The 12,168-nt window shown below is 36.7% G+C and overlaps 1 protein-coding gene across 6 annotated transcripts in view; it reads left to right on the top strand.

The window, feature by feature from the left end:
- Positions 1-12,168, top strand: part of LOC132557746 (kin of IRRE-like protein 1) — a 115,219-nt gene that overhangs the window by 74,970 nt on the left and 28,081 nt on the right. For all 6 annotated transcript variants that reach the window (XR_009554525.1, XM_060222271.1, XM_060222268.1 and 3 more), the window contains exon 4: positions 10,203-10,412. Coding sequence is in view for 5 of the 6 variants with exons in the window: in XM_060222271.1 (XP_060078254.1) it covers positions 10,203-10,412 (210 nt within the window). In the remaining variant the exon portion in view is untranslated. The remainder of the gene's footprint in view (positions 1-10,202; positions 10,413-12,168) is intronic.

The following is a 12,168-nucleotide window of genomic DNA, read 5'->3' as shown; positions in this document are numbered from 1 at the left end:
ATGTCCAGCTTACCAGTCCTTACTGGCCATGTCCAGGTTACCAGTCCTTACTGGCCATGTCCAGGTTACCAGTCCTTGGTGCCCCAGTCCAGGTTACCAGTCCTTACTGGCCATGTCCAGGTTACCAGTCTTTGGTTGTCATGTCCAGGTTACCAGTCCTTGGTGCCCATGTCCAGGTTACCAGTCCTAACTGGCAATGTCCAGGTTACCAGTCCTTGGTTGTCATGTCCAGCTTACCAGTTCTTACTGGCCATGTCCAGGTTACCAGTCCTTACTGGCCATGTCCAGGTTACCAGTCCTTGGTTGCCATGTCCAGGTTACCAGTCCTTGGTGTCCCAGTTCTGGTTACCAGTCCTTGGTGGCCCGGTCCAGGTTACAAAGTCCAGGTTACCAGTCCTTGGTGCCCCAGTTCTGGTTACCAGTCCTTGGTTGCCATGTCCAGGTTACCAGTCCTTGGTGCCCCAGTCCAGGTTACCAGTCCTTACTGGCCATGTCCAGGTTACCAGTCTTTGGTTGTCATGTCCAGGTTACCAGTCCTTGGTGCCCCAGTCCAGGTTACCAGTCCTAACTGGCAATGTCCAGGTTACCAGTCCTTGGTTGTCATGTCCAGCTTACCAGTTCTTACTGGCCATGTCCAGGTTACCAGTCCTTACTGGCCATGTCCAGGTTACCAGTCCTTGGTTGCCATGTCCAGGTTACCAGTCCTTGGTGTCCCAGTTCTGGTTACCAGTCCTTGGTGGCCCGGTCCAGGTTACAAAGTCCAGGTTACCAGTCCTTGGTGCCCCAGTTCTGGTTACCAGTCCTTGGTTGCCATGTCCAGGTTACCAGTCCTTGGTGGCCTAGTCCAGGTTAACAGTCCTTGGTGCCCCAGTCCAGGTTACCAGTCCTTGGTGCCTCAGTCCAGGTTACCAGTCCTTGGTGCCCCAGTCCAGGTTACCAGTTCAATAAGTTCTGACCCAGCCCAGGTTACCAGTCCTTGGATAACCAACAGTGTAACAATGATTTTAACACTAGTTGTCAGGACAATTGTCCTTGCCGACTCATTTACAGAATTTTTTAGGCTGGAGATATTTTGTTTGCCTACTTTTATCACAACAACATGACTGTATTTGTTATGTTATATACTCTGTAGCGTATGTCCTGTCCCTGGTGTCTGACTGACACACCATGACTAATTAAAGAGAAGATGATAAGTTACTAGTGTGTCTGAACCAGAGTAAACCATCTTTATGATTCTCCAGAATAGATCTTTTGTAACTAGACATCCTGACCATTTCTCTGTTTCCGATGTTTTTGTATTTGCTCAAGCGCCCATACATTTGTAATGATGTGGATGGTTGTTAGGTTTTTTAATAGTGTGCATTCATAATAATTTGATTTCAAATTGTTTTAATCTTTTGTATAAAATCATTGTCCATTAATATATGAAACAATAAATGTCTTGAAAGTGCAACAGTTGTTTTTTCAGTTCTGGACATTTTTAGCCTTAATGATTTAAACTATGACAGAAATTCGATTCTCACAAACTCTTGTAACTTGTGATTCAATCTCTATCTACCAGACTCTTAGATCCTTATTTTGGCCAGTCTGTGTTAACAAGACTCTTGTAGGCAGATAATAGATCTATATATTCACCCAGACACTCATATATTTCTAATTCAGACCTTTTAATGTAGACCATAAAATACAGACAGAAAAATAGACATTTTGTATGTGGAACTTGCTAACCTTAAAATGTCCACTGATAATTTATAGAGAATATGATCACGGGTCAAGCTTTTTTTTCATGATAATGCTCATCAAACAGACAAATATTTTCTTACACTTAAGGAAGTATAACACATGTACCATAGTGTAATATGGATACAGGAGAGTTCTGTTAAAAGATTAAAAAAATTACCACATGTTTCCCTTAAACTTCACTTTCAGTTGTTACTTATGTATTCTGCTTTATTCTTAGATATCAAAGATATAAGATTATAATATTTTGTAATTTACAAGAAACAGAAATTAAACACACCAGATAACTGATAGTCAAGCATTTTTTTGACTCAGATTTCCCAATATTCAAACACTTGTTTGACTCAGATTAAATCTGAGTCAGAACTTTAGTAGTTAAGACCAGAATGATGCATTGTTTATGCGTTTTCTGTTCGCTAATGTTTTCTTCCTAAATTGGAGGTTTTCTTCTGAAATTAGAACACCTAAAAGGGAAATTAAAAAGCCATTATCAATGTAATTTTCACAGCTTTTGGTGTTTAAGGAAGGAAACAAAACTAACTGGTATTAATGTCAGTGTTAATTTGTTACATTTGTATGGGCATTAGACAAGAAAGTTGCTCTCTGATTTGAAAATAAGAACGAAAAAAAATAGCTGTTTCTCTGATAGTATAATGTTTTAGTTCACAGTGATGACAATGTTAGAATATATATAGATACTGTATTACCATCAGGACATATCAACAATTTTGTCACCCGATACACTCTCAACATGATGTTTTTGTGAATTACATGTTTACAGTTTTATCTGAGAGGAAAAGAAGATAAAAAATGAAATGTCACATTTTTATTGACAACGAAATATCACGTAACAGTTTATTTCATTGCCCACAACATGGCAATACCCATTTTCAAATCTAGGTTTCGTATTGAAGCTGTATATAATCTTCACTGTTACGAAAATCACAGCTATGATATGTCCGGTCCAATCCTAACACTAACACAAACCACAAGTTTACAAATGATTTTAAATGATGTATGAGAATAATCTTATCATTATTTGTTTACATTTCTAAATTTCAAAGAGTTCCGTGCTTGGCCATGTACAAGATGAATGATCTTGAGCCATGGACAGGTGTGAACCTAATTATTAATTGTCACACCTGTGTCGTAATAGGTTGTTGATGATGTCATCCTGTGATGATGTCATTCTTCTGTTACCTCCGTCTCGTGTGTTCAATCGGTGTTGTCATAGAAACTGTGTTACTGGTGACCTACCAAGACGTTATACCCACCTAGTGATACGATCTACTCTCCAATCTATGTTACATCATCACTCCTAACAGGTGTTTTTTAAAGAGGGTTGCCATGGATACAGATCATCGTTGGAGTAGTGATGGTACCTTGGAGGTACACTTACTACAAGTGTATGTCTGCTTCAAAGTAACATGACATAAAATAGATGAGCTATATACTTATATTAAAGAGTCTTACTGTAGGCATGTCATCATGGATACAAACTTTTGTTATATATGGTATAACTGTTTTGTGATTGATGGAATCTGTGATATAGGTTGATAGGTGTTATTAGGTATGTGAGTGATCCTATACATAGCATGTAACAAATGACATGTCACCACATCAAATGACATGTCACCACAACAAATGACAGACATGTCACATGTCACCACAAGTTCAAAGCAGTAGGTTTCATGTTTTCAAAATTTCAAAACTGAATTTTACTCCCTCCTCCATCATCCCCCCTCATCCCCCCTACTCCAGTTTAGTAATTTAAATGATATGATTGCCAACTTAACCAATTATATATTAATTATCACCATATAACAATAAAAACTATGTGTAAAACGTCATAGCAACATTGCACATGCCATGTTACCATAGTAACACAAACACAACATGAATCATGTTACCATAGCAACGTATTGTTTGTGTCATCCAAAGATAGCAATGTGACATGTATAACATGTTACCATAGCAGCACAATCACAACATGTTACCATAGCAACACAATATGTGTCATGTGTTACCATGGATATACATCAGTTTGGTGTCAGATTATAATGCCTTGTCACTATGGAAACAAATCACATGATGACTGGATTGGTGTGAAATGATGCCTGGATGCATGGACTTGACTGATTGGTGTGTCTGAGTCTGGTGTCTGTCGGGTATGTTTAATGAAGGAGTGTAAAATGGCTAACACTCCCTAACTCCTGATACTGTTAGTCTCTGACCTGACTACAAAATTAAACTTTTGTAATCATGGGATGGTGTCCTGGTCTCTTCCCTTGTAGGCTGTGGAGTGGCTGGGTAATTGTGCTGGTGTGAAAACTCATTGACAGAACAGGAAATAAGAGTCTATACAAAAGGGTTAGAAATCTCCTAAGTTACAATTATATATGCAGTAATATGATTCAGACAGTCAATTGGGAAAGCTTATGGACAAAAATTGCACCAATCAGCAAAAAAAAAAAATTTAGTTAAGGGACCTTATCTAATAACTTCAGGAAATCATTTTTGACATTTCAAGAAAATTTGCTTTACCAACAAGCATTGTCAACATTTGCGAAAAAAAGCAATTGTAATCATATTGAGATGAAACTGTGGTGGATGTCTGTGTATGTCAAAGACGGGAAGAAGAGAGACTTGGGATATAACATAAAAATTTTAAGTCTGTTACAAATATTTACATGGCAGCCAGAATAGGACAAATGTTTGATGGTTGTTTCCACTAATATGCTTCTGTCATTGAACATGTCTACCTATTGTGTAAGTCAAGGTGAACAGTTAAATGTTTATGTTTGTCACACTGTGTAAGGAAAGTCCTTGGTAAGATGCCTCCCATGTTCCAACTTTCAAGGCCTAGTATACATCTCAGATCTTTAAATTTCTGGCTCTCAAGACATCAATTTGGCATCAGGATTGACAAGAGATGTATGTTCAGCTTCATTGACAAAAATGTGTCTGCAGAAGAAAGGATATTCTGCAAGATGCAATACAATAATGGTTCTAGAGCTCTGCAGACGAAAAATATCCATTTTTCACAAGAGGCCATATGATTATGATTCAAGTGTCTGTAAGACTCTGAACACACAATTTTTTTAGACCAGTGTAGCAGAAGACAAGTAGCTACTAGGCACTTGAGTGTGTATATATATATATATACATATATACTTATCACCTTTGGAGAATTGAGCTTATTAAGACATACCACTTTTAGCTAAACAGCTTTAGGTATAAATATCCACAGCAGTTTAAGTATCAAAACAACCTTTATATTTAGGCTATGTATATAAAATTCTATAGCTAGAACATTCAACTATATTTTTATTCTCCTGACAGTGAAGGGAAACTATCCTAAACACAGATAATCATATATATTTAATCTAAACATTTTACTAAAGGTCATATTTCACACACAATTAGTGATGTGTCCATTGTGAAGTGTCCCTAGTGATGTGTCCATCATGATGTGTCCCCAGTGATGTGTCCATGGAGATGTGTCCCTAGTGATGTGTTCATGATGATGTGTCGTTAGTCAAGTGTCCTTAGAGATGTGTCCATAGTGAAGTGTCCATAGTGATGTGCCTATAATGAAGTGTCAATAATAAAGTGTCCATTGTGATGTGTCCATAATGATGTGTCCATGTTGAAGTGTCCATAGTGATGTGTCCATGGTGATGTGTCCATAGTGAAGTGTCCCTAGTGATGTGTCCATCATGATGTGTCCCTAGTGATGTGTCCATGGTGATGTGTCCCTAGTGATGTGTCCCTAGTGATGTGTCTATAGTCAAGTGTCTGTAGAGATGTGTCCATAGTGAAGTGTCCCTAGTGATGTGTCCATCATGATGTGTCCCTAGTGATGTGTCCATGGTGATGTGTCCCTAGTGATGTGTCCATAGTCAAGTGTCTGTAGAGATGTGTCCATAGTAAAGTGTCCATTGTGATGTGTCAATAGTGATGTGTCCATGTTGAAGTGTCCATAGTGATGTGTCCATGGTGATGTGTCCATGGTGAAGTGTCCATAGTGATGTGTCCATGGTGATGTGTCCATAGTGATGTCCATAATCATGTGTTCATAGTGATGTGTTCATGGTGATGTGTCCATGGTGAAGTGTCCATGGTGATGTGTCCATGGTGATGTGTCCATAGTGATGTCCATAGTGATGTGTTCATGGTGATGTGTCCATAGTGATGTGTCCATGGTGATGTGTCCATAGTGATGTGTCCATGGTGATGTGTCCCTAGTGATGTCCATAGTCATGTGTTCATAGTGATGTGTCCATGGTGAAGTGTCCATGGTGATGTGTCCATGGTGATGTGTCCATAGTGATGTGTCCATGGTGATGTGTCCATAGTGATGTGTCCATGGTGATGTGTCCCTAGTGATGTCCATAGTCATGTGTTCATAGTGATGTGTCCATGGTGATGTGTCCATGGTGAAGTGTCCATGGTGATGTGTCCATGGTGAAGTGTCCATAGTGATGAGTAAATAGTGATATGTACATGATGATGTTTCCATGGAAACCTGTGTGTTTCTGTCTGTCGTGATAAAATCATACAATATAAGGACCATTTTTCTTAACAAACATTAAGGATGAGAAACATCACAAAGTTTATCTCATCAGAAAGACATAATAGGTAGCATTGATTAGTTACAACATAGCTGTAATCAATAAAGTGATTGGTATCATGTGTGTTACGAGTCCTTACGACCAAATCCTGGAGAACATTATGGAGGGGTGCAAAGAGTCAAGAGGGAGATCTATTGATTCTAGATTGGTAGATATGACATGTATAGCCAATTGTCTATGTTACCTGACAGATGCTGTGAAGGAATTTGGCAGAAGTATCAGGGTGTTAAGAGTAGAGCTGGAACATCCACAGGTGTGAATGTGCGTGTGAAAACATGTAATTAGATGGCCATCCTTTTCCTGAGATGTCAGAGGAGAGAGGCCGATGAGAAAAAACAAGGAGTCTACATCGTCTTATGTTTCCCAACTTAGCAGCAAATGTCTGGTGTGTTTAATCTAGGTGTTCATCAAAGACACACACCTTGTTGTAACGACCTCACTGTTGATTCACACGGATAAAGGTGATCGCTAATTGGTTTTTATGAAGCCAATGGGGAGATTTGGGAAATTTCCTTTGATACAATGTCATATATTACAATTCCTTCTTCCCGATGTGCTTTTAATCTGTCTTTCTCTTGCAACAAGAAAGATGTTCTTTTAGGAATACAGACACAGAATTTTACAAAAAGACATATCATCAGTCTTCCTGTTTTACCTACATATATACCATATTGTATTATTGTTTTAGGTTTTTATGTATATATAAATGATACATAACCAGAGAAAAGTTTGATTTGGTACATTTATCTTCATTTGAAAAGAGGAAAAAATCTTCTGGAGCTTGATGATATAATTGATGTACAAATGAGGCAGTAATTATTACACAGAGTCACTGAGGATGAATGGGACGTTTTTGCTGTCGTTGATTGATGAGTCTGATCAGGCAATAATGTACAGAATTTTAGAAGCAATTCTCACTAATTAAGAAAATTTTTGGGTTTAGTTAAAATGTTAACTTGTCTTGATGATACTACAGGAAAAACTAAAAACTGCTGGTAGAGAATATTTCTCAGATATTTCAGGTAGCATACATCCTTAAGTCTCCTCGTCACAGTTAAAGGTACTTACAGTCTCATTTAAATATTCTTCTCTTTTTATCCCCTCAATATTTTTTAAACCTTATTTTGATTGAAAGACATCCATGCCAGTACCTTCCAACAACTCTTATAAAAGCATTTTTCATTTTTATCTTTTTATCCATCACTATGTATCAGACATGTTCTGTTTCCGGCTAAAGTACAATTTGTGTTGTTCAGAGAGTTTTTTAAAGTTTTTAATTTGGTCTGTCTTAAAGTTAAAAAGACAATATAAATCTAAATTTAGGATTGAAAAATTATAATTGGGTGGTCTATAGCTCACAGAAGTCTTTTTTTATACAATTTAATGGGGATCACTGGATTTCAAATTTTCTTCTACGCAGCTGTGCACGATGGCATTACAATTGTGCCTTAATTAGGCTGTATGCATTATATGTTGTGTTACTGAGACTTAAGGATGTATGCTACCTTCATTTGACATGTAGACTTAAGGATGTATGTGTGGTCTTGCTGCGACATGGAGACTTTCATATGTATGCAACTTTAAACTGTGACACAGACTTAAGGATGTATGCTACCTTAAACTGTGACATAGAGACTTAAGGATGTATGCTACCTTAAACTGTGATGGGGAGACTTAAGGATGTATGCTACCTTAAACTGTGACATAGAGACTGAAGGATGTATGCTACCTTAAACTGTGACATATAGACTTAACAAAATGTCTTCCTTTTCTAAAGACTGGTATTGATAAATCTGATTGGAAAATACATATTTCCATGGTGTGTATATTATTGATTAAATAATGAAAGAGCAAAAAATATGAGAGAAATGATGTAATCATTCGCAAGCAAGCATAAATGCATGCATCAAAGATTAGTTATTTTTAATTGTTAGACAAAAGTTTATTTAATTCAATTTAAGGAAGATAACCGTTTTAAGCATGAAGCATTTGAAGTTTATTTCATTTGAATCCAAAAAGGTTTGCTTCAGGGAAAACTTTGTTTTGAGTATGTCCATTGTACTTTTGAAATACAGTTTTTAAGAGTAAATGTTATCTGCTTTACTAGCACAGTATGTCCATGTGGTAATAGCAAATCCATACATCAATTTTAGGACCATTACTTAGTTAGCTCCTGGGGTTTAGTGCAGACGCTGTAATTAAATTATAATCTGACAATATGATAATGACATGGAGCATTTTGATGTATCTATCAGCTGATGAATGAATCATACTAAAACATATAGAATGGCTGAATATGTGAATGATGAGAAATCGATAGTTAGCAGCAAAATCCCCAACAATACCTGTCAGACACGACACGGATCAAATTCAAAGCATGCAAATCGCCAAGATATCCTGTCAATGGTAAATTCTGATATAATCTTATGAGGTATAGAGAATGCTTAATCGGCAAAATTATCATGAATGTAACAATTTTTTTTTGTCTGAATTTTATCTTTCCTGAAAGTCTGGCTATGACAGTATCCAGTGATGATGACCTTTGACTTGGAGACAATAAAACCAGGCTTACATGAATGTGTCTTCTAAGATTACAATCAGACAGCACTTTAGTACTATGAAAATGTTGCTCATTGCGATTAAAATTCTGGACAATATAATCAAAACTCATGAGAGAATTGTATGTCAGATATCGCGACTATTGTTGTCATAACTGAATTTCGAAAAAGGAGAAACAGGTCATATTTTATGTTTTCGTAATATTGTATCTCAGCAAATTAAATATACAACAATGAGGCAATCTCCCTCTAGGATTCATGAAGCATTATGGGGTGTCGACAGCAGGAGATGATTCTGAGGCACGGATATTCTCACCTTGTAAAGTTGCTTAATTTGTCATTTTCCCGGAGTCGATAAACTCTATCCCAGGTTATGTGGGCTGTTAAAAATACTTTCCTGTTTACCAAAGATTGCCTGGAAGACAAAGAATTCAACCTTCAATTCGGTTGCTAGTCAATAATGTCAAATTACGGATGCACTTTTCTGAATAGGTCCTCCCGGGTTAGTGATTAATAAACGAGTTGTACGCTAAGAAAAAGACGTTTTATTATCAGAGTGCAGTTTATACAAACAATTGCCTACGTCATATTCACGTGTGCACTGGGTCAAGGTTACATTGACCTTTAAACACCCAACTGCTGACACCTTTTATCTGACCATGTTGGAAAAAATTCTGCAAAATATTTTAAATGTTAGTTAAATTCCATTCCATCTCAAGATGATTAAGCCTGGAATAAAGACCAAAGGTCAAACATTCAAGGCCAAAGGTCAAACATTCAAGGCCAAAGGTCAAGCATTCAAGGCAAAAGGTCAAGCATTCCATAGCTGTAAATATGATTCTAGGAATACACTAGTGTCAAAACATGCAACAATTGTTACATTAATGACCCCGCATGTCTTCAAGGTCCTTTAGAGCTGATCAGAATACAGTGTAGCATTCTGTTTGAGCAGAAATTTATTATCAAAGAATTATTAAGATATTTTTAGGCTAAACGTACTCAGTACGCATAGCCTATTGCGACGGCCTTTCAGACAAAATTTACCGATCCTGTCCTTCTCATTGGCTGAAATATCGAAAAGAGTTAGAGCCCTCTAGCAGCAATAATGTCGCGATCTTTCAAATCGCTGTTTTAAAGGCATCCAAAATTAGTTTATTTTTTTAATAACAATACGATTACTATATATTTCAAAAAAGAAGCACAGTGTGGTTGAACTATTGATAAATTTGAACAATATGTTTTACGAATTTCTTGTTGTTTGTTCTAACAGCACTAGGATCTCAGCAGTTCACAGCTCAGCCAGAGAACACAACAACTACCCAGAATTCTACTGTGGTACTACAGTGCGAAGTAAAGAACCGACAGGGCACGCTTCAGTGGACACGAAACCGATTAGGACTTGGAACAGTCCGTGCACTGCCAGGATTTCCACGCTACTCTATGGTGGGAGGGACTAATATTATCGGAGGAGATCGAATTGGTGAGTAATCATGTCATGTGACGATATCGTGCTGACTTTTGATTGGTGAAATTATAACCCAATCATAGACAAGGTAACAAACAGTTGTTAAGGGCGAGTCTGTGTGCAGTGTCCCTATAAATGTTTCATAAGAAATTTGCAAACTGATTGTCACTTATGGAAAGAATTATATAATTTCATTTCGACATTATTATCTTCAAGAACAGGACATTAGTGAGCTGGGAGATCATGCAGGTGATAGTGAAACAAAGAACTGGATTTTAATTATGAACAGAAATTGTTTAAAAAATGCATTATGTTTGGGTTTGGAGTTACAGTACCTTCAGATATCTTATAAAAATACATTGGACGCTGATGTCCACATGAAATTTTTTTAAACATAAAAATCTTTGTGGTCAAAAACATTCTGAAATACCTTGATGCCTGATTAAGAATGAAAAAAAAAACCAATATTTGTTTTGAGGTAACAGTAGTAAAAAAAAAACTTAGCTAATTGTTAGATACACAATGAAACAGAATCATACATTTGAGCAATCTCTATAAATATTTGGAGTCCAAATCAGTTTAACTTTATTTATTTAACAAAAGTTGTAAAACAGCTTATTCCAACTTATATGAATCACTCGATCTTGTTGGCATTAATGGGAGAAAACACGAGTTCCTAGGGAAAGTCAACATTGGTTGGGCAGGGATCACCTTTTCACATCCATTAGGGGAATCCAACCCCAGACACTTCGGTGAATGGCAGGTTTGTCTGTACTCATCACCTCTGGTGTGACATCGGTAGTAGAATTATTGGTTAAAAATGATTTGATACAGTGATATTGGTTTATATCGGAAGATCTTGACTGTAGATCAGTGTCAATGTTGTTAGGGTGATATCGACAAGTGGTTTGTACTGGTGTCATGTCAGCTGCATTTTCTATCACCAATTTCATGTCAGGTGAAGTGCTACCATATTTTTCCAACAGGAAACACCCCACAGCAGGTTGAAATTTAAGATCACTGTTTTAATACAGGTAAAGACCAAATTCTCCTTGTCAATCCAATTCTTGCCTCTATTTTAGGATGTTTGAAAACCATTAAATGTAGGAAAAGCTGAATTCGTAAAAACTAGAGAGAAAAAAACAAAATGTTTGCCTTGATAAATACAGCTCTTTTCATTCCAATATAACTGTCATATATATATATATAGTTATTACAGGTCATTAAACAAAGGTATTTTATATGAAACGTGTAATTAAGCTTTATAGAAAAACGAAAAAGAGGCCAACAAAGCCCCGACAATCTGCTCGAAAAGACAAATAAAATGACTTTCATTTTGGGTGGGCTTATATTTGAGTATAGATTTATTTTTATGTACAAGTACGGTAATTTATGACAAGCTTGCAGCTGACACTGAAGTGATCAGGGTTTGATGAAGGATTTACAGGCTCTTGAAAATAGACACATAACTATCTCATCATGAAAATTTAATTAGAAAGGAAAATCGGGAAGCAATGAAAAAAAAAAGTGAAAATTGAAGGAAATGGAATATAAATTGACGAATCATTCAGTATTACGAGTTTACATGGGTATAGATATCTGATACTCAATTGAAAGGTAAAATTGATATAATTATTGACATATTGAATGAACTGGTTAAAGTTTAGGTAATATATATGATATATATCATAATAAACAAACTGATCATCATTCTCGTCTCTCGACCTTGGAAATACTGCAGGTGACCTTGGAAATTACCTTTGATAAAAGA

The sequence above is a fragment of the Ylistrum balloti genome, unplaced genomic scaffold, assembly GCF_031769215.1.
Source record: "Ylistrum balloti isolate Yb309-2 unplaced genomic scaffold, AGI_CSIRO_Ybal_v1 Utg370714, whole genome shotgun sequence".
Classification (NCBI taxonomy): domain Eukaryota; kingdom Metazoa; phylum Mollusca; class Bivalvia; order Pectinida; family Pectinidae; genus Ylistrum; species Ylistrum balloti.
Note: the sequence above shows the minus strand (reverse complement) of the source record. Positions and strands in the feature narration are given on the sequence as shown.